The sequence below is a fragment of the Salmo trutta genome, chromosome 13 (genome assembly GCF_901001165.1).
Source record: "Salmo trutta chromosome 13, fSalTru1.1, whole genome shotgun sequence".
Classification (NCBI taxonomy): Eukaryota; Metazoa; Chordata; class Actinopteri; order Salmoniformes; family Salmonidae; genus Salmo; species Salmo trutta.
This window is the reverse complement of record NC_042969.1, coordinates 73,659,317-73,682,571: the sequence shown is the minus strand read 5'-3', so window position 1 is coordinate 73,682,571 and position 23,255 is coordinate 73,659,317. Positions and strand designations below refer to the sequence as shown.

General features: G+C 42.5%; 1 protein-coding gene across 1 annotated transcript in view; it reads left to right on the top strand.

The window, feature by feature from the left end:
• The first annotated feature begins 9,409 nt into the window (after positions 1-9,409).
• LOC115206507 (solute carrier family 12 member 9) overlaps positions 9,410-23,255 on the top strand; it is a 51,526-nt gene continuing 37,680 nt past the window's right edge. Inside the window, exons 1-6 of the mRNA XM_029773578.1 lie at positions 9,410-10,015; positions 12,373-12,507; positions 12,878-13,015; positions 13,558-13,875; positions 16,585-16,692; positions 16,828-16,939. Of these exons, the coding sequence (XP_029629438.1) occupies positions 9,790-10,015; positions 12,373-12,507; positions 12,878-13,015; positions 13,558-13,875; positions 16,585-16,692; positions 16,828-16,939 (1,037 nt within the window). The 5' untranslated portion in view covers positions 9,410-9,789. The remainder of the gene's footprint in view (positions 10,016-12,372; positions 12,508-12,877; positions 13,016-13,557; positions 13,876-16,584; positions 16,693-16,827; positions 16,940-23,255) is intronic.

The following is a 23,255-nucleotide window of genomic DNA, read 5'->3' as shown; positions in this document are numbered from 1 at the left end:
CCCCGTGCTTCACGGTTGGGATGGTGTTCTTCGGCTTGCAAGCATCCCCCTTTTTCCTCCAAACATACCGATAGTCATTATGGACAAACAGTTCTATTTTTGTTTCATTAGACCAGAGGACATTTCTCCAAAAAGTACGATCTTTGTCCCCATGTGCAGTGGCAAACCGTAGTCTGGCTTTTTTATGGCGGTTTTGGAGCAGTGGCTTCTTTCTTGCTGAGCGGCCTTTCAGGTTATGTCGATATAGGACTCGTTTGACTGTGGATATTGGTACTTTTGTACCTGTTTCCTCCAGCATCTTCACAAGGTCCTTTGCTGTTGTTCCGGGATTGATTTGCACTTTTTCATTCATCTCTAGGAGACAGAACGCGTCTCCTTCCTGAGTGGTATGATGGCTGCGTGGTCCCATGGTGTTTATACTTGCGTACTATTGTTTGTACAGATGAATGTGGTACCTTCAGGCATTTGGAAATTGCTCCCAAGGATGAACCAGACTTGTGGAGGTCTACAATTTTAATTCTGAGGTGATTGGCTGATTTCTTTTGATTTTCCCATGATGTCAAGCAAAGAGGCACTGAGTTTGAAGGTGGGCCTTGAAATACATCCACAGGTACACCTCCAATTGACTCAAATGATTATCTCATTATCTGGAATTTTCCAAGCTGTTTAAAAGCACAGTCAACTTAGTGTATGTAAACTTCTGACCCACTGGAATTGTGATACAGTGAATTATAAGTGAAATAATCTGTTTGTAAACAATTGTTGGAAAAATTACTTGTGTCATGCACACAGTAGATGTCCTAACCGACTTGCCAAAACAATAGTTTGTTAACAAGAAATTTGTGGAGTGGTTGAAAAATTAGTTTTAATGACTCCAACCGAAGTGTGTGTAAATTTCTGACTCCAACTGTACATGAAAAGAACCATGGTGAAGGAATGGCTCCACTTCCCACCTGGAACAGGTTGCTGGATGAGAAACACTGAGACAGGAGGCCTGGCATCGTGAAGTTGGCCCATCAGATTCCATTGATCAAGGCCAGAAAGATCCACCGGCTGTGGCACTCAGCAGATGAGTGCACCCGGAGGATAACTCACAGCACAGTTAATGAATCGGAGTTCAATGAAATATGTCTGACAGACTGTGGGAGTGACACTAAATGCCCTCCCTTAACAACAACACAACTGGCTTAGTGACGCCGCAGTGCCCAATCCAGTACTGGTCTTGCAATTACCAAAGGCTTGCGTCCCCATACCTTGAGTTGCCAGGCTGATCTATTTCCACATTTCCTTGCTAATCCCTCCAGGCCTTGCTAATCCCTCCACAGTGGTATTCAAGCAAGGTCAGTGCAGCGAAGGACTTAAGTTGAGGGCCAACGTTTATCCCACATGGATACTCGCAAGGTGAAGCCCGGAGATGGATTCCTCTTGCAGGTGCTGGCAGCCCTGTATGAATCTTGCTCACACATCCTGGGTCAATGCCCGTCGATCCAAGGAGTCCGCATAAATAGGCACAACAAGGTGTGTGACCTATTAGTAATGGAAGCCGAAAGAAAGAGATGGAATTTTATCAAGGAGATGCGCATCTCCACACTGGATGGGAGACTTAGGAAACCAGACTAGTTATTTGTGAAAAACTGTGCAGATTTGGTTGTTGATGTTACTAAAATGGCCAGAGGAGTCTCTGTCACTCCCCCATTGCTGACCAGAAATTAGCTAGGCTAATAACTCACTAACTAGCAAAGAATATGAATAAATGTGCACACGCAGCTAAACACTTTGATCTCAAAACACCACACCTACTCACGACAGCTCATGCCTGTCAATGCAATAGAATCCTCCTCTGATGCACTCTGCCTAAAACGAAGTCACAGACTTGTATTGGTATGTTGCATTGAAAGGGGCTAATATTATGTTGATTCGATCACAATTCCCACCTTAGAGGGAAATGTTGATAGTGTAAACTAACGGGCAAAATTCTAGTAAAGTTGAGTGAAGTTCAATCTCATGAGTCTCAGCACGGGTTGATATTTCTTCTGTGTGGCAGTCCTGTGGGGAGCTGCGTGCTTGCAGGGGGCTTTAAGGAAGTATTATTTTATGTAAAGTCAATAAACATTTGTAAGAAATCGTCAAAGTCTAAAAATACTGAACTAATTGCCGTTGATTGGAGGGATGAGATTGCTGAACCAATAACAGTTGAATGTACTCATGAAAGCCAAAGAAATATCTGCTCTTCACTTCTTTAGGACTTCTGCTCCTGCTGTTGTACATGTTTTCTTCTGGGGTACCCAACTTCCAGACCAGATCACTCAACTTTGTGTGCGACGTAAGCACAAGGTGAAACATTAACAACCTGGAGGTTGCCATGGTGAGAGCAGGGGCGGAAATCCCGGGGGGGACGGGGGGGACACAACCCCCCCATCCTGGGAAAAATATGATTTGTCCCCCCCAATATATCACTGTAAACATAACTATGTAATTTAAATAATATTAATAATACGCAATGAAAGCAATTGTGCTGATTATAGACACTTAATAGCGCGTTTTTAAGTTTCAAAAGATTGCGACCCCCCACCCTTTGCCTCACAATGGTTTGATCCACTGCCAGTTCCTTAGTTGGCAAGGTAACAGAGGGGTCGTGTCTACTGTCTGAAAAGCACTCAATGCACGTAACTGACGGGAGGTTCATCCAGTCAATCGTGCCATAGCAATGTTTTGTTTTATGTTGGCAGGGTTCACACACACACTAGCTGAATTTGCAGAGCTAGCGCGCAAATATTAACTATTAAGCTAGCTAGTACCTATTCCATTTATGTGGCGTCGTCAAAGATGGAATCTTTGCTATCGTCAATTTATTCGAAGATCAGCATGCAGATGATGTAAGTTAGTGCTTCAAAGTCCCTGTGATAAGGTTAGCGATAAACTGAAGTCCAAACTGAACAGAACTACACTCTCTTCTACCATTTTCTTAAATATATTTAATGGTCTCGTTGCAAAAGCTAAATTGTCGCAAGGGAACTTTTATTAATTTATTTTATTTCACCTTTATTTAACCCGGGTAGCAAAGATTATAGCAAACACCACTGAAACGGAATTGGTGCTCGCTAGCTTTGCAAATTCAGCTATTGTTGGAAGCCAGCCAATATGAAACAAACTATTAAAATTACAAAAGGTTGCAGCATATTTTGTGTAAATGGTAAACTCATACAGCTGTCAACTCTTGTCACTGCAATCCGTTTCACATTTGCTAGCTACCTTTTAGATCGAAGCCCAAATAGAATGATAGAAGATAAGATGATAGAAGCCCATCTCCTACTGTAAATAACCTACACACTGTGTGTGTGTGTGTAGCCAGCCAGCCAGCCAGCCAGGTAGAAAAATGGCAGAAAAATAAAAAAGACAGACATCAGAGTATTTTTCAGTACACCAAAACGCAAAGTAAGAACCCTAGTAGCCTAATATTTCAAAGACTAGTTGATAAAATGTTCATAAGAAAGAAATGAAATTCTAATGGAAATGTTTCACAATGATGTCATTAGGCAGAGCAGGCAACAGATGGCACACAGACAGCAGAGTTGGGGACAGATATGCAGGGACAGACTGGCAGAGACAGGGAGTCTCAGGTAAGTTTGTTGAGTCTTTGTTTGGCAACATTATGAAAGGTTCTCAATTTTTTTTACTTGTAAAATAGGAACATAACTGGAAAATGCCATGGATGCCCCCACTCTCAACTTAAACTGGTGACTGAATTAAGATTTGTTAAAGGCAATTGTATTGCTGTTGTGATTAGTTGTGTAGTTTTGGGTACCGGTAGTTAGGAGTACGGCAAACACCTTATTTCTTTGGTTCCTCAATACACATTTACCATATTACAATGTAGGCTGTGTGTTACAGCACTACTTTTGGTGTCCCCCTCAGGAATTGCTCTTGAGAAAATGTCATGTAATTGTCCCCTCCAAAGTTGATATCAGATTTTCGCCCCTGGGTGAGAGACTTGTCAATCACACAGAAATCTACACATTGTGTCTATCTTATCTGTTTTATGTATCTTTTATGTTTATTTGATCCATACAGGTTGGTTGTAGTGGTTCAGACCAACTCCCCTCCTCCCTTCAGCTACCCTGTGTCAGGATTCTAAAGCCATCCTGGGATCACAAATCTGTAAGTGTTTCTATAATCTATAATGCTCTATAACACATAAAGTCAAAGTTGCAAATCGATTGTGTGCCTCCCTAGCTGCAGCAGAAGCACACTGAGGTGAGAGGGGTTCTAGGAGTGTTGTTGGACGGTGTGAGAAGAGTGAGGACAAGGACAAAACTCAGCTGTCAGTCATCTTTGCTGGAGAGACTGGTGCATGGAATTACAAACTACCTGCACAGTCACCAACCTGGACATCACAGTGAGACGCACAGACATGCACGCTCATACACAAAAACTCACGCATGCACAGACAGAGGCACACACTCACTCTCTTTCATTCATGCCAGCTCTCTCTCTTTCTCTCTCCCAATCTCCCCTCACAAACAATTGACTGTGTGTCTGTTGGTCCACAGGGGGACAGATCCAGACCCAGGCTGTCCCAGCCAGCAGACCCAGGTGCTGCAGCTGTACGGCAGGCTGCTCCGGGGCAAGCTGGAGAGGCTCGCCCTGGACCTCAGAGACAATATTGCTTGGACCAAATCAAATCAAATTGTATTTGTCACATGCAACGAATACAACAGGTATGTGAAATGCTTACTTACAAGCCCTTAACCAACAATGCCGTTTTAAGAAAATATAGTTAAGAAAAGTAACACAATAACTTAACTTTAACGAGGCTATATACAGGGGGTATCGGTACCGAGTTAATATGTGGGGATTACAGGTTAGTCAAGGTAATTGAGGTAATATATACATGTAGGGGGTGTCAATGCAAGTAGTTCTGGTGGCCATTTGATTAATTATTCAGCAATCTTATGGTTTGGGAGTAGAAGCTGTTAAGGAGCCTTTTGGACCTAGACTTGGCGCTCCGGTACCGCTTGCTAGGTGGTAGCAGAGAGATAGGTCTATGACTTGGGTGACTGGAGTCACTCAAGTGATGTACTGGGCCGTACCCACTCCCCTCTGTAGCGCCTGCCGAGCAGTTGCCATACCAGGCGGTGATGCAACCAGTCAGGATGCTCTCTATGGTGCAGCTGAAGAACTTTTTGAAAATTCTGGGGACTCGTGCCAAATCTTTTCAGTCTCCTAAGGGGGAATAGGCGTTGTCGTGCCCTCTTCACGACTGTCTTGGTGTCTTTGGTAGTTTGTTTGTTGGTGATGTAGACACCAAGGAACTTGAAGCTCTCGACCCTCTCCACTGCAGCCCCCTCGATTTGAATGGGAGCGTATTCGGCCCTCCTTTTCCTGTAGTCCACGATCATGTCCTTTGTCTTGCTCACGTTGAGAGAGGTTGTTGTCCTGGCACTACACTGCCAGGTGTCTGACCTCCTCCTTATAGGCTGTCTCGCCGTTGTCGGTGATCAGGGATAATAGCCTGGGATTTCTTCTATCTCTCTCCCATTTTATCAAGGCTGAACTGGTTGAGGAATCTAGTGTGACCAGAAGACTGCACTAGCACTCCCTGGTGGAGGCTGTCTGTACTACATGGCAGTGTTTCGCTGCCACCTAGATTTATTGACGGAGTTAGCTCGCCCTTTCTGGTGATATACATTATGACATGGTGCCGTACCTGTTGACGAGAAGGTGCAATCTGAGTAGGTAGGCTACAACAGTCTTTTATAGAGCTCGCCAGCTTGTAGTCCTAAAAACTAGGAATGAGTTACTTCTGTTTCGTTCGACCATTCCAATGGGGGAAATGTGGAAATAACGGGGTTAACACAGGTTTAGGAGATCTTATACGTTTTGTTCTATGAGATTATATCAGTCAGTTAACCTGACATTTCTGAATTTTGAAGCCTTTATGTGCATTATGTGCTAGTTTTGATTATAAAAATGCATCAAAATTCAGAAAAAGTGACGTTAGCTAATGAAAATGATCTCATAGAACAAAACGTTTATGTCTCCTAAACCTGTGTTTACCACAGACCTTATTTTCAGCGTTTATCCAAAAACCATACAAAAGCCCCATTCATTTCCCCATAGGCTTTGGCCAACGAGCTATGGCAGAGTTCGTGTCTACAAAAAGACGCCATTACTATTGTGCTCTATCAGAAGCAGGTACTATTCGAGAAACCAATACCAAAGAGACTGGACCTATGCTCTTATTAGATTAGACAATTCTAAAGACTTTTTGCCCTGACTTTAAAGTCCCTCAGTGCCAAATTGGAAGAAGACGTGCTATATTATTTTCTCAAATGGGAATATCAACAGAGTAAAGGTAGCCTAACATGCATGGATTTTCACAGCCATGTCAGGAGGGAAAGAAACATCCATGGTGGAAATATAGTTGGTTAAAATGGATTACTGCACTGGTTGGAAGAATGGAAGAGGAATATTCGTAAAAAGGCATACTTTTGAAGAATGAGTGGTTTGGAAGAAGTTGAGCCAAAAGACTGAATGAAAATGTCGAGAGAGGGAGAAAGAGTTTGTGTGTCATATTCTATATGTATCTCTCTCTGGGTATAATGCTTGATATTAAAGTGTCCTTGTCGATTTATTTTTTAATATATATATATTTTATATTGAAATATAATTTGCTTCTTATTTCTGTATTTTTTTATATGCATGATACAGACTGTTACATGGAATGTTATAACAATTAGCCTACCCTTGGTTTCTATTTAAAGACTACATCAGTATAAGATTAAATCTAATCCAAGAGTGTGCATTTTGGGTATCAGTGTTGGACTCAGTGATTTATTTGGCCGTTTTTAGGTTGCAATTCCATGGTAAATAGAAGGATTAGCTAACCGCAACGGAATTACTGTAGGCTAATTTATTCCAACGATACAATGTCACTTGTTGAGTCTAAACAGGTGTCAACTTTCGTATCGATACAGTTTCCAGAAATAAGGAAGTAAGACATGGAGGTTGTTACAATGTAATATTTTAAGACATAACCAAAGTGCATTTACAAGTTGGAGAGAGTTGATTGGACGAACGGGCTGGCTCATATGATCGGATGACAAACTAGAAAATCCTGGCGTCACATGATAAATCTAGCCAACGGATTGAGCTCCGTGAAATCAGCGCCAATTAGCGACATCAACGGGTCCCAAATAGAGCAAATAGCTTCAAAATAAAAGTCCTCCGTTTACTTGAAGACAATGGGCTTCAAGTAAACGGAGGCAATTGCCGACTGACTGATCTACAAATCACCTTGCATACTAAATAACTACTTTGTGGATCAGTCAGTCACCATTTACCCACAATGCATCATGGATTTGATGCTCTCGAACACGGCCAGCATCACAAAGCTAGCGCCATTAACTTCACATAATCATACGCTAATTTTGTAATAACAAAGTGCCCCTGAACATTTTTAACTTGACTGTTAGAGGACGTTTTTTGATTTAAAACGACAAAACATATATAGTTTAAAGTCACTTAAACATATATTTATTGAAAAGACAAAAAATATAGAGCCTGGTTCCTCTCTAGGTTTCTTCCTACAGTAGGTTCCTGATTTCTATGGCGTTTTTCCTAGCCACTGTGCTTCTGCATCTTCATTGCTTGCTCTTTGGGGTTTTAAGCTGGGTATCTGTAAAACACTTTGTGACAACTGCTGACGGAAGAAGGGCTTTATGAAAGGGCTTTATGAAATAAATGTGATCGATGATCTACAGATGTTTGATTCTATAACATGTATTAAGATTAAGATTGACCGCATAAGTATCTTTTATCAGCAGAAAGCTACTGTGACCACTGACCAAAAAATACATTCTCATTGGAGGCCTTCATTACAGCCCTATACAGCTGTTTGCTAATGTACTGTTAAAACTATATAAATGATCACCAATAAAGGGGGATGTTTTAGAATCATCAGTCCCTCTACTAATAAGATCCAGTGTCATACCAGGAAGATTAACCGCATTAGATACTTTTTTGTTAGTTGACCTACTTTCACTTTTTTTTTCATTATAGCTATCCACATCTAATTTCTACTGCACCATTTAAACTAGAGAAGTTGTCACCAATAAACAGAGGTATTTTAGTATACTTTGACCCCCTACTAATAAGATCCAGTGTCATACCAGGAAGATTGACCTAATAAGTGTAAAATTGACATTATCAATAGAGGCCTTATTTACAGCGTTCTAAAAAATACCCTAATGACACAAATCTTCATGAAATGACACAAGATCCCATTATTAAAGGGTCCGAGGATTCCAAAATGCAATATCAAGCAGATGTACAGGGCTGACAACTTCTATAGTTTAAATGGTACAATATACATTTGATGTGTAGAGCTATAATGAAAAAAAACTATTTTGAGGGTGCAACAGTTCAAAACCTCAGGAGTCAATGTCAGTTGGCTTTTCATAGCCATGCATTCAGAAGTCGAAACAGCAAGGCCAGGAGAGAGAGAGAGAGAGAGAGAGAGAGAGAGAGAGAAGGGGTCGAAACAGCAGGTCCGGGACAAGATAGCACACCTGGTGAATTAGGTCAGGGGTCTTCAGCTGCAGGCAGAACAGTAGAACTGGATCAGCAGCACAACTGGGTGGACTGGGCACTGAGATAAGCGGGGTCAGGGGACACTGTGGCCCCATCCAAAGTTACCCCTAGACAGGGTCAATGTGAAAATGTTCACTTCAAAACTTTTAAATCCTGTTCTGTTACGAGTTGATAGTAGTTAAAAACCATTTACTGTTGTCGTTATTGTGTTGTTATTGTTGTTGTTTTTTTACAGGGGACTATAATGTAAAACATCATCATTATAATAAAAAAATGTTTGTTATTTGATTTCAATAATATATTGTTTGTATTTTCAATAAATGTATGTTTAAGCAACTTTAAACTCACCCTTAACGGTGTAGGCCACAACCGGATGCATTCGGTTGTTCTGGCGATGGTAACAACTGGATGCATTCGGTTGTTCTGGCGATGGTAACAACCGGATGCGTTCGGTTGTTCTGGCGATGGTAACAACCGGATGCGTTCGGTTGTTCTGGCGATGGTAACAACCGGATGCGTTCGGTTGTTCTGGCGATGGTAACAACCGGATGCGTTCGGTTGTTCTGGCGATGGTAACAACCGGATGCGTTCGGTTGTTCTGGCGATGGTAACAACCGGATGCGTTCGGTTGTTCTGGCGATGGTAACAACCGGATGCATTCGGTTTTTAGGGATACAGTATCTTCAACCTAAGTTCCCTTCCACTGAAAACTCCGCTCAGGTCTTTATTTTACCCCTGCTACGTTAGGTTACTTGAGGGGGGACTTTTATTTTGAACATTTGCTGTATGATTACGTGACCTAAATGGCTCTAGCTTCACAATGTTCACGGATTGTTGAAAAGTTCCAACAAATGCGACGCACAACTTTTACGATAGTGTGGGGTTTGTAATGTAGGCCCACTACAATATAGTGTTTTCTCTGATTTCTAGTGGGGTTAGGCCACACGAGGAGAAACTGTATTTCTAATATCGAGGTAGGCAAACTATATTGATTAGCATTCAGATTGTAGCGTGACAATGTTGTTCAGCGTCTGTTTACATGATTTGAGAGAACAATGTAGTAAAGTCATGCGCACTGATTTTTGCCTCTATGTTTGAGAGTGAATTCTAGAAACTAGCTTAGTTGATAAAGCCGACAATTGGTGACAGGGTGTTTTTAAGTTCTGGTTAGTCGTAGTAGCCAACAGCAGCTTTGCCATGTCGGAGAGGACACCACTCCTGCACTATCGCCTCTCCACGAGTGTAAATGAGCAGTCGGGGGAGCATCAGCCGTGTCTTGCCAGGGAGGCTGTGGAGCAGTCCCCGGCAGTTTCCAGACGGAAGTCGGCGCACCACAGCCGGCCCAAAAAGCTCTCCACATTCTTTGGTGTGGTGGTACCCACCTTGCTGTCTATGTTCAGCGTGGTGGTCTTCCTACGAATTGGTGAGTAACGTTATAGCCAACTGTTATTTATTACAATGTCCACAAAATAGCTTTATTATAGGCCTGTGTTGGTAACTTTGAGCCAGTTGCCTGGAAACCCGAAGTTGAATTGCATTGAATTCTACATCGGGCAGATCAACTTCGGGCAGAAATTAGCGTTTGAATCTGGAAAGTTACTAGTAACTCTCACGACCTCTACAAGCCAGAATCTTAAATACAATTATATTTTTACGTTAAAATATAATTTTATTCAACATTCCTGATTGAAAAATGTAATGACAGGCCTGATGGAGACATACACTTTCCGGGAAACTTTGCAAATGTCGACAAAACAAAATACGTTTGACAAGGTGGGATATTTTTGTTTCGGTAAAATGAATTGTACAAGATGTAGGTGGAAACGATTTTATTCGCAAATATTGTTATAATAAGCATCAAATCGAAGTAAACTTTGGAGTCACGCGATGACGAGTTAAACTAATCGGAAAGGCATGCAGTTTATTAGACTACAAATAAAATAAATGACGATGAACTTCACAGGGTGGTGAAAGTGCAATGTGATGAGATTAATGCTCATTTCCAATAAATATCGTGGGGCTTATTCTGGTGACATGATCATCGATACCTGGCTGCCGTTCGTCAAAATAATCTATTTTGTCAATAATACCCTCATCATGTAGGCTATACTTGCGCTGCGCTGTTGGCTACAACACAAGTGCCAATACTGGAGATGGCACACTCGCTTTATTATTATTATTATTTAACATTTTTAGAAAACCATCAGTAGAGTTGAAAATGCGATGGAAACCCATGTATTTTTTGTTTTATTCGGTAGTGATTTATTTACATCTGTCCCTCCATTTTAAGGTCAATCCTGTTACGTGAATTGAACTCTCGTTTTATTATGTTGCACATATTGCTTTTTAAGTAGTGTAAAAGCAGTTTACCTGGTTCGACTCTCATTGGCCGTTTTCTGGTGTTTTGTGATGGAAAACCGAGCTGGTCGGCAGAGCACGTCAACCCTGTTAGTCATAGATAAAAATGTCTAACCTGTCTAAACCATTTTTTTGTGAAGCTTGCATTTATTTGCACCTCCCTGATGCACACAACAAGCTTCCATTCCCTCTGTCACACGGGGATTTATGGATGATTTTCAAATTTGGTGAAATCAAGTTTTTTTTTTTCTTCTTGTTGACCAAGTTCCACTTGGTGGAATTACCCTTTTGCCACTTAAGTCCCTTGGTGTGTTACAGTACAAGGGTGTGGAGATAAAAGTAGGTTAATGGATAGAGCCTACTGTAGTGAGTGCATCCCGTGACACATTGGGAATGGATTGTTATGGGGTCATAGTCATGATGATAATGTGTAAATATGTACGACAACAATTTTCTTACTGGAGGAATATAGTAGTTTCAAGTGGATTAACAATATGGAGTAAAATGTAGTTCTTGCAAGAAATGGATGATTTACTTGCGCTATAACTTCAGTCTTGAGCCATTAATCACATTCACATGATGCAGAGCTCCAGGTCCAGTATCTCTGATGGCAATAATGACATCCCTATCCATAATGTATTCACAAATCATCTGAAGATATGTTTACAAACTCAATCACCATTCGTCAATGTCTCTCATCTGTTTTCTTTGTTCAGAGGTGTTTTATTCTATCACAGAGTTCTCACGGTAAGTACAGTGGACTGTCTGAGTGTTCTCTCTCTTGCCTTGGTGTGTTCCACTCTGTCTTGCCCCCTGTCTCGTGATACCTCAGCTGCTGGGGTGTAGACACGCAAACGTTGAACAGCCACTAGTTTGAGAGACAAGAATGCCATTCCACATAACATAAGCACTGCATTATACCTTATATGGAACAATATGGCACTTCTGTTCCAATGCATAGGAGTGGTGTACAGTGAATTGGATGACTTCTGTTTTGGTTAAAAGCTTGAAGTAACTTGTTCTGCATTTTGACCTATTGTTGAATGTTGCAAGGAAATGGTAGCATTGTAGAAGTTTGGTATTTTGCCATAGGCTATTGTCAGTCTAAACTGATTTTACTGTGTGTGACATTGAAAAACATTTCTTAAACATGCCTTGGCATTGTGTTTTGATGAATAATTACATGACTGTGACTTCGCATGGGGGAGGAGGGTCAAACTGCTGTCTCGACTGTATAGTGAAGGTGAAAGCCAATGAGAATTCCCCACTGCATGTTCTTGTTGACAATTACTGTAAATTCCATGTTCCAACTTGCTGTAAGAAAGTTGTTAAACCACCAAACCCAGTTCCTGTTAGAGACTTTGAGATGATTTGAAATGTTAAACCGTAGTGTGGTCCTTGTGTTCTCTCCTCTCCCATCAGGTTTCGTGGTGGGCCAGTGTGGGCTGTATCAGGCCATAGCCATGTTCTTAGTGGCCTACTTCATCATCAGTATGACTGTGCTGTCTGTGTGTGCTATCTCAACCAATGGAGCTCTGGACGCAGGAGGGGCCTACTGTATCCTCCTCAGCAATACACACACAGCTGTACATGATAGATGTATAGACATGTCATTTCAGGCCCATTTGCTGTACTCACACACACTCCACCTTACAGTGCTCTTTCAGTTTCATTAATGTAGCATTGCATTCCTCAATGTATAGATATTTGTGTGTGTGTCAGTGAATGGCTGGTATTGTTTTCACTATCTGTAAGACACATTGTGAGTGTGTGAAAGGAGGATGGGAATGAGTGTCTGTGCCTGGGCCTATTTCTTTCAATGCCTGATGACGTTCACAGTTTAAAGGCCTTCACTTCATTATAGTGTCCACATACACACTCACTCTTAACTCCTGTGTATCTCAGCCTTAACCCCCTCCTCCCCCAGACATGATAAGTCGTGCGTTGGGGCCAGAGTTTGGGGGCAGTCTAGGTGTCATGTTCTTCCTGGCTAATGTGTGTAGCAGTGCCCTCTATATCCTGGGTCTGGTCGAGGCCATAGTAGCAACCTTCGGGCTTCCAGAAGGTATACAGCCATACTCTCTAACCCTCTTCCTGCTCTGTTTGTGGGTCAATATTTATTCGGATGAATCTTGTCCTGGAGGCAGAGCTGAGTGATTTTTATTAGATGGGCCAGTGGCAAATTCGAAATTGGCAATTATTGTATACATTTATGAAAAAAAATAATTACTTTTGATCTTAATGGTAAGGCTTAGGCATAAGGTTGCCAGTGTGGTTAAGGTTAGGTTTAAAATCTGATTGTATATCTTTTTGCTGTGCCAGCTAGTGACAACCCTGCAGAGCTGCCTCCAGTACATGAGTCATCCCAATAAATACCAACCTGTGCTCTGTTTATATTGACAGACTACTTTTTTAGTATATTGTATTTGATCTAAAACTAATCTGCTTTGACAATGTCTACTCATGCATGACATGCCCATTTTGAAAGCTTATTGAATCAAACTGAACAATCCTTCACCTCCTCATCAACCTCCTCACCTTTTAACCTACAACCCCCCTCACTTACCTCACCTCCTCTTCTCACCCCCATCTCCTTTCCCTCTCCAGATGGGGTGAGCCCAGCGGGTTCCCTCCAGGTGTTGCCAGCGGGGTACTGGTGGTCGTTGCTCTATGCCACCGGCATCCTCCTCCTCTGCTTGCTTGTGTGTCTGGTGGGGGCAGAGATCTACGCCAAAGCCTCCTTCATCATCTTCCTGGTGGTCATGCTGGTGCTGGCCACCATCTTTATCAGCTTCTTTGCCGTGCGCCCACGCACCATCCTCCTGCCCGCCGCTCCGCCCATCCACAACAGCACGGGGCCACAGCCACCGACCATGGCCAACTTCACTGGCTTTAAACTGAACACACTCCTGGGCAACCTGGATGGTGAGAAAGGGGGTCTGTCTGCGCGATGGCGGGGGGGGGGGGGTTCGTGTGCGAGTGCTGTGCAACAATATAAATGTGTGTGCTTAATGAATGTGTCATTCTAAATAGAATTGCACTTGATTTAAGCTGCAATATGTAACTTTTTGGGTGCCCCTACCAAATTAACATAAGTGTGTGTAATAGATCTGTAATTTGCATTGAAAGAAAGTCTAAGAAGCAGTAGATGGGTTCTATGTGCCCTATTTCTATGCTTCCCGCTCTTAAGTTTCATTCGTCATTTGCTTTCAGTTTTCTACACCAGCTTCAAACAGCTGGTAATACAATATTTTTGGTTTATGGTATGGATATTTCACAGCAGTTTAGATGGTACAAGATTCTCTACCCTATGCTTGTTTGTTTTCTCACAAACTGTAATTAGAATTTTAGCAACCAGGAAATGGCGGAGCAATTTCTGCATAGTGCATCTTTAAAGAATGTAATATAGCAAAGCATTATTAATGTGAGCATAAGCATGTGAGTGTTGTCTCATGTTATAATATATATATTTTTTTTAACCTTTTTTTAAGCAAGTAGGCCAGTTGAGAACAAGTTCTCATTTACAATTGCGACCTGGCCAAGATAAAGCAAAGCAGCGCGACAAAAACAACAACAGAGTTCCACATGGGATAGAGATACTGGTGTGCAAAAGAGTAACAAAAAAATAACAATATGGGGATGAAGTAGTTGGGTGGGCTGTTTACAGATGGGCTGTGTACAGGTGCAGTGATTGGTAAGCTGCTCTGACAGCTGATGCTTATAGTTAGTGAGGGAGATGTAAGTCTCCAGCTTCAGTGACTTGCAATTCGTTCCAGTCATTGGCAGCAGAGAACTGGAAGGAAAGGAGGTGTTGGCTTTGGGGATGACCAGTGAAATATACCTGCTGGAGCGCGTGCTACGGGTGGGTGTTGCTATGGTTACCCGTGAGCTGGGATGAGGTGGGGCTTTACCTAGCAAAGACTTATAGATGACCTGGAGCCAGTGGGTTTGGTGACGGAAATGTAGCGAGGGCCAGCCAACGAGAGCATACTGGTCGCAGTGGTGGGTAGTATATGAACCTTTAGTGACAAAACGGATGGCACTGTGATAGACTACATCCAATTTGCTGAGTAGAGTGTTGGAGGTTATTTTGTAAATGACATCGCCTGAAGTCAAGGATCGGTAGGGTAGTCAGGTTTACAAGGGTATGTTTGGTAGCATGAGTGAGGGAGGCATTGTTGCGAAGTAGGAACCTGATTTATAGATTTTAATTTTGGATTGGAGATGCTTAATGTGAGTCTGGAAGGAAAGTTTAGTCTAATCAGACACCTAGGTAAGTCAGAACCGTCCAGAGTAGTGATGCTGGGCGGGCGGGTGCAGGCAGCGGTCTGTTGCAGAGCATGCATTTAGGTTTACCTGCATTTAAGAGCAGTTAGAGGCCACGGAAGGAGTGTTGAATGCCATTGAAGCTTGTTTGGAGGTTTGTTAACACCGTGTCCAAAGAAGGGCCAGATGTATACAGGATGGCGTCGTCTGCATAGAGGTGGATCAGAGAATCACCAGCAGCAAGAGCGACATCATTGATGTATACCGAGAAAAGAGTCGGCCCGAGAATTGAACCCTGTGGCACCCCCATAGACTGCCAGAGGTCCGGACAGGCCCTCTGATTTGACACACTGAACTCTGAGAAGTAGTTGGTGAACCAGGCGAGGCAGTCATTTGAGAAACCAAGGCTATTGAGTCTGCTGATAAGAATGCGGTGATTGACAGTCGAGAGCCTTGGCCTGGTTGATGAAAACGGCTGTACAGTACTGTCTTATCGATGGCGGTTATGATATAGTTTAGGGTTATGATGTTGGTTAGGACCTTGAGCATGGCTGAGGTGCACCCATGACCAGCTCGGAAACCAGATTGCATAGCGGAGAAGGTACGGTGGGATTCGAAATGGCCTGTGATCTGTTTAACTTGGCTTTTGAATACTTTAGAAAGGCAGGGCAGGATGGATATAGGTCTGTAACAATTTGAGTCAAGTGTCTCCCCTTTGAAGAGGGGGATGACCGCAAAAGCTTTCCAATCTTTAGGGATCTCAGACAATACGAAAGAGGTTGAACAGGCTAGTAATGTCAGTTATGCATACTTTATGGTGGCAGAATTTACTTGTTTATTATCTTAGACACACACACCAATTATAGGTTTAAGCCTCTTGTTTTGCTCAATGTTTACCAGGGTTGCTGGCAGTGAAAAAGGTAATTCATTATTTAGTTGTAATTAGTGGGTATCGTAAATATCCTTTGGCTCCCAATTTCCACCATAACATACCAACCTCACTGAGCTGAGGGATTTATTTTCAGTGTGGAAATCAACCTCATGATTACCCTGCTAATCGCCATAACTCAGTCACACTGACACACACACACACAGCACCTTCAAAGACCCTGTTGTCAACAAAATGAGACACACTTTGTATGCCACTGTAAAGCTTACCCTCCAATGAGAAGTGGGTTAAAAGTCAATGGCTTTTATATGTAACACAAACTATACTTGAACCTGCGATGGCGAGATATGGCACTTCTGTACTTTTTGAATTCCAAGAGGCATGTATGTCCATCAATTCCATGTTTTTTGTTAATATCTGAATTTGGGGTGGATTCGGACATGGAGCTGATTGAATTGATTTCTAAATCCCTTCCCTAGCTGATTATGCTGTGGACTACACAACAGGAACCATGATGTCCTTTGCTACGGTGTTTGCTGTCATGTTTAACGGGTGCACAGGCATCATGGCCGGATCCAACATGTCAGGTAAGAAATGGATGTTTGATCAATGGGTGGAGAGATGGAATTTCCATTTAGCTGCTCAGTTTTCAAAGGGGTCGTTCAGGAGTTATCCAAGGGATCAGAGACGTGTGTCTGACCTGGTGTTGTGCTGTGTCCCAGGTGACCTGAAGAACCCTAGCTACTCCATACCTCGAGGAACCATCACAGCTGTCATCTTCACCTTCATAATCTACAACCTCCTCAGTCTGATGGTGGCCTGCTCCTGTGACCGGTCAGTCACACACACACACACACACACACACACATTTGGGCATAATCTATGTAGATGAACACACCTGTAACACGTACGGTGCATTCGGAAAGTATTCAGACCCCTTGACGACTTCCACATTTTTTTACAATACAGCCTTATTCTTAAATGGATTAAATCGTTTTTTCCCCTCATTAATCTACACAATATACCCCAGAATGGCAAAGCAAAAACGGGTTTGGTGAATTTTTTTGTGTAAAAAAAATAAATAAATAAGAAACGATCACATTTATATAAGTATTCAGACCGTTTACTCAGTACTTTGTTGAAGCACCTTTGGCAGTGATTACAACTTGAGTCTTCTTGGGTATGATGCTACAAGCTTGGCACACCTGTGTTTGGGGAGTTACTCCCATTCTTCTCTGCAGATCCTCTCAAGCTCTGTCAGGTTGAATGGGGAGCGTCGCTGCACAGGTATTTTCAGGTCTCCAGAGATTTTAGATTGGGTTCAATTCCAGGCTCTGGCTGGGCTTGTCCCGAAGCCACTGTGTGTAGGGTCGTTGTCCTGTTGGAAGGTGAACCTTCGCCCCAGTCTGAGGTCCTGAGTGCTCTGGTTTTCATCAAGGTTCTCTCTACTTTTCTCTGTTCATCTTTCCCTCGATCTTGACTAGTCTCCCAGCCCCTGCCGCTGAAAAACATCCCTACAGCATGATGCTGCCACCACCATGCTTCACCGTAGGGATGGTGCCAGGTTTCCTCCAGTCATGACGCTTGGCATTCAGGCCAAAGAGTTCACTCTTGGTTTCATCAGACCAGAGAATCTTGTTTGTCATGGTCTGAGAATCTTTTAGGTGCCTTTTGGCAAACTCCAAGCGGGCTGTCTTGTGCCTTAAGCTGAGTGGCTTCTGTCTGGCCACTCTACCATAAAGGCCTGATTGGTAGAGTGCTGCGGAAATGGTTGTCCCATCTCCACAGAGGAACTCTGGAGCTCTTTCAGAGTGACCATTGGGTTCTTGGTCACCTCCTTGACCAAGGCCCTTCACCCCCAATTGCTCAGTTTGTCCAAACAGCCAGCTCCAGGAAGAGTCTTGGTGCTTCCAAACTTCTTCCATTTAGGAATGACGGAGGCCACCGTGTTCTTGGGGACCTTCAATGCTTCAGAAATGTTTTGGTACCCTTCCCCAGATTGATGCCTCGACACAATCCTGTCTCTGAGTTATACAGACAATTCCTTTGACCTCATGGCTTGGTTTTTGCTCTGACATGCACAGTCAACTGTGGGACCTTTTATATAGACAGGTGTGCCTTCCCAAATCATGTCTAGGACTGTTGCTGTGACAGTATTTCCAGGCGGTCACGTGTCATGAAGGCAGTCAAATTCCATATAACCGTTTAGTCACGGTAATTAGGCTTCTCCAAGCTGTAATGCTGCTGATGGTCATTAGTAGCCTACCAAACTTGCTAACTGCCTGGTACTCAGCACTCTATCCGTCTAATCACTCTGACATCAATGCAAATGTATTCGAAAATCTAATCGCACTTCATGAGGGCCCATGAGCTCATGTTGTGCAACATTTCAATAGGCTATGCAATTGCGTGAGAAAACAGTGATGGCCTCTACTAAAAATAGGAGGATCAGCTTTCTATAGGCTAGGCCTACTATATTTATTTCTAAGCTTTCTTAAAATGAAGCATGTTACTTACCTTTACAACAGGAGTATAGCCTACATGGCTGGCATGAAAATAAACAACGGGGATAGGTGTCCTCAGTTCACTATTTTAAGTGCATACAGTGGCTTGCGAAGGTATTCACCCCCTATTTGATTTTTTGGGGGCTTTGTATCATTTGATTTACACAACATGCCTACCACTGAAAATTAATTTTTGTTATTTGTGAAACAAACAAGAAATTAAGACACAAACTGAACTTGAGCGTGCATAACTATCCCCCCCAAAGTCAATACTTTGTAGAGCCACCTTTTGCAGCAATTACAGCTGCATGTCTCTTGGTGTATGTCTCTCTAAGTTTGGCACAACTAGCACTGGGATTTTTGCCCCTTCTTCAAGGCAAAACTGCTCCAGCTCCTTCAAGTTGGCTTGGTTCCGCTGGTGTACAGCAGTCTTTAAGTCATACCACAGATTCTCAATTGGATTGAGGTATTGGCTTTGACTAGGCCATTTCAAGACATGTAAATGTTTCCCCTTAAACCACTCGAGTGTTGCTTTAGCAGTATGCTTAGGGTCATTGTCCTACTGGAAGGTGAACCTCCATCCCTGTCTCAAATCTCTGGAAGACTGAAACAGGTTTCCCTCAAGAATTTCACTGTATTTAGTGCCATCCATCATTCCTTCAATTCTGACCAGTTTCCCAGTACCTGCCGATGGAAAACATCCCCACAGCATGATGCTGCCACCACCATGCTTCACTGTGGGGATGGTGTTCTTGTGGTGGTGAGAGGTGTTGGGTTTGTGCCAGACATAGCGTTTTCCATGATGGCCAAAAAGCTCAATTTTAGTCTCATCTGACCAGAGTACCTTCTTCCACATGTTTGGGGAGTCTCCCACATGCCTTTTTGGCGAACACCAAACGTGTTTGCTTATTTTTTTCTTTAAGCAATGGATTTTTTCAAGCCACTCTTCCGTAAAGCCCAGCTCTGTGGAGTGTACAGCTTAAAATGGTCCTATGACCAGATACTCCAATCTCTGCTGTGGAGCTTTGTAGCTCCTTCAGGGTTATCTTTGGTCTCTTTGTTGCCTCTGATTAATGCCCTCCTTGCCTGGTGTGTGGGTTTTGGTGGGTGGCCCTTCTTGACAGGTTTGTTGTGCCATATTCTTTACATTTTTTAATAATGGATTTAATGGTGCTCTGTGGGATGTTAAAAGTTTTGGATATTTTTTTATAACCCAACCCTGATCTGTACTTCTCCACAACTTTGTCCCTGACCTGTTTGGAGAGCTCCTTGGTCTTCATGGTGCCGCTTGCTTGGTGGTGTTGCAGAGTATGGGGCCTTTCAGAACGTGTGTGTGTGTGTGTGTGTGTGTGTGTGTGTATAATATATATTTATACTGAGATCATGTGACACTTAGATTGTGTGACACTTAGACCAGATCTTATTTAGGGGCTTCATAGCAAAGGGGGTGAATACATATGGACGCACCGCTTTTCCGTTTTTATTTTGTATAATTTCTTAAACCAAGTTATTTTTTTTCACTTCACCAATTTGGACTATTTTGTTTATGTCCATTACATGAAATCCAAATAAAAATCAATTTAAATTACAGGTTGTAATGCAAAAAAAAAAAAAAAAAAAAGGCCAAGCGGCATGAATACTTTTTGCAAGGCACTGTAGATGGCATGTATTTTTCCCCGCTGACCCGGTTTCAATACAGGTGCATGATAATGGTCCATTCTAAATCAAATTTCACACATTATTTAGTATACAGTGAGGGGAAAAAAGTATTTGATCCCCTGCTGATTCTTTACGTTTGCCCACTGTCAAAGAAATGATCAGTCTATAATTTTAATGGTAGGTTTATTTGAACAGTGAGAGACAGAATAACAACAAAAAAATCCAGAAAAACGCATGTCAAAAATGTTACAAAATGATTTGCATTTAATGAGGGAAATAAGTATTTGACCCCCCTCTCAATCAGAAAGATTTCTGGCTCCCAGGTGTCTTTTTATACGAGCTGAGATTAGGAGCGCACTCTTAAAGGGAGTGCTCCTAATGTCAGCTTGTTACCTGTATAAAAGACACCTGTCCACAGAAGCAATCAATCAAAGAGCTTTCCAAGGGTGTCAGGGACAAGATTGTAGACCTACACAAGGCTGGAATGGGCTACAAGACCATCGCCAAGCAGCTTGGTGAGAAGGTCACAACAGTTGGTGCGATTTATTCGCAAATGGAAGAAACACAAAAGAACTGTCAATCTCCCTCGGCCTGGGGCTCCATGCAAGATCTCACCTCGTGGAGTTGCAATGATCATGAGAACGGTGCGTAATCCGCCCAGAACTACACAGGAGGATCTTGTCAATGACCTCAAGGCAGCTGGGACCATAGTCGCCAAGAAAACAATTGGTAACACACTACGCCGTGGAGGACTGAAATCCTGCAGCGCCTGCAAGGTCCACCTGCTCAAGAAAGCACATATACATGCCCGTCTGAAGTTTGCCAATGAACATCTGAATGATTAAGATGACAACTGGGTGAAAGTCTTGTGGTCAGATGAGACCAAAATGGAGTATTTGGCATCAACTCAACTCGCCGTGTTTGGAGGAGGAATGCTGCCTATGACCCCAAGAACACCATCCCCACCATCAAACATGGAGGTGGAAACATTATGCTTTGGGGGTGTTTTTCTGCTAAGGGGACAGAACAACTTCACCGCATCAAAGGGACGATGGACAGGGCCATGTACCGTCAAATCTTGGGTGAGAACCTCCTTCCCTCAGCCAGGGAATTGAAAATGGGTCGTGGATGGGTATTCCAGCATGACAATGACAAACACACGGCCAAGGCAACAAAGGAGTGGCTCAAGAAGAAGCACATTAAGGTCCTGGAGTGGCCTAGCCAGTCTCCAGACCTTAATCCCATAGAAAATCTGTGGAGGGAGCTGAAGGTTCGAGTTGCTAAACATCAGCCTCGAAACCATAATAACTTGGAGAAGATCTGCAAAGAGGAGTGGGACAAAATCCCTCCTGAGATGTGTGCAAACCTGGTGGCCAACTACAAGAAACGTCTGACCTCTGTGATTGCCAACAAGGGTTTTGCCACCAAGTACTAAGTCATGTTTTGCAGAGGGGTCAAATACTTATTTCCCTCATTAAAATGCAAATCATTTTAACATTTTTGACATGTGTTTTTCTGGATTTTTGTTGTTGTTGTTATTCTGTCTCTCACTGTTCAAATAAACCTACCATTAAATTATAGACTGATCCTTTCTTTGTCAGTGGGCAAATGTACAAAATCAGCAGGGGACCAAATACTTTTTTCCCTCACTGTATGTAAAGACAAGATTCAATCAAGAATAGTGACAATATTATCCTATCAATTGTGAATTATATATTGTCTCTTGGGAATGATGCCCAGCATAAACAATGCCTTTTTTTGCTACTTTTTTTTATCATAGTCGCACACGTCATGTAGCCTAGCCCATGGGCCTATATGTTTTTTATAAGGTTTGTATCACAACTAAAGTGGCCAAATAACTTCTTAAAATGAGTCACATTAATCTGCTTTACAAAGAGTGTAGAGGCTAACTGGCATACATAAGCAGGCATGCGTTTCATGGGGGATAGTAGATTGACAGGCTAGTGTTTTTGCTGTTCGTTAGGCCTACTCGTATTGTTGGCTGACAAAGTAAATGTGGACAGTTCTTCCAATCTCTTCAATATGCACCTGGGAATTGGATAAGGACACACGTAGTTGCGTCCCCGATGTCTCTTCACTTGTGGCCTGTGACAAAGACCTAATCACGTGATGGAGCGCGCATCACTCGGGGAGAAGCGCGTAACGGCCACTGGCAGCAAAAGGCATGGATTTTTTAAGGTGCATTACGGCCACACAAAGTGGACGTCGCCATGAAATTCTAGGCATTATCAACTGCTTGTCAAATTGTGACTGATGTAGTGTACAGCCTGCACAAAAAAAACTAAGCGGAACTCATGCCTTTCAAGCAACATTTTTCAAATCATCATTAGTCGTGTCATGCAGCCTTAGAATGTATTAAAAATCCAAACGTATAGCCTAACATTTGTAGAACAAAAGTTACATAAATAACTCTAAATTAACCATATAGGAATACCTATTTCTTTGTTAACCGCTCAACACAAAATAGCCGCATGTGCACACTCCCTCCAGTCTATTTCATTCAGCTGTGGTCAATTGTATTCGTCATACTATAAAATAATGCCTCGGAATTCTAAGCAAATCTTGTCAGCTAAATGAACTTGTTGCCCAAAGACATTTTGCATTGCCAGATCAGGACCTAAGGACAACTCAGAGTATGCTATTCTGTTCTTCTGAAATGGACTACATTTTCTTCATATCATGCTTCGTTAGACCTGTCTAAAATAAATAATGGATATATTGTTAAGGTGTAGATGTTCCAAAGGTCTGCATCAATGGCTTGTGTGGAAGCCGGACATGCTAAATGTGTTTATGTTAATTAACGGTCAATTGCCGTGAGACCGACAGTTATTTGCTTGACAATCACCGGCTGATGAAGTTTCGTGACCAATCAATTGAACTTACCACAGGTGGCAGTGGTGGAAAAAGTACCCAATTGTCATACTTGTGTAAAAGTAAAGATACCTTAATAGAAAAGGTCTCAAGTA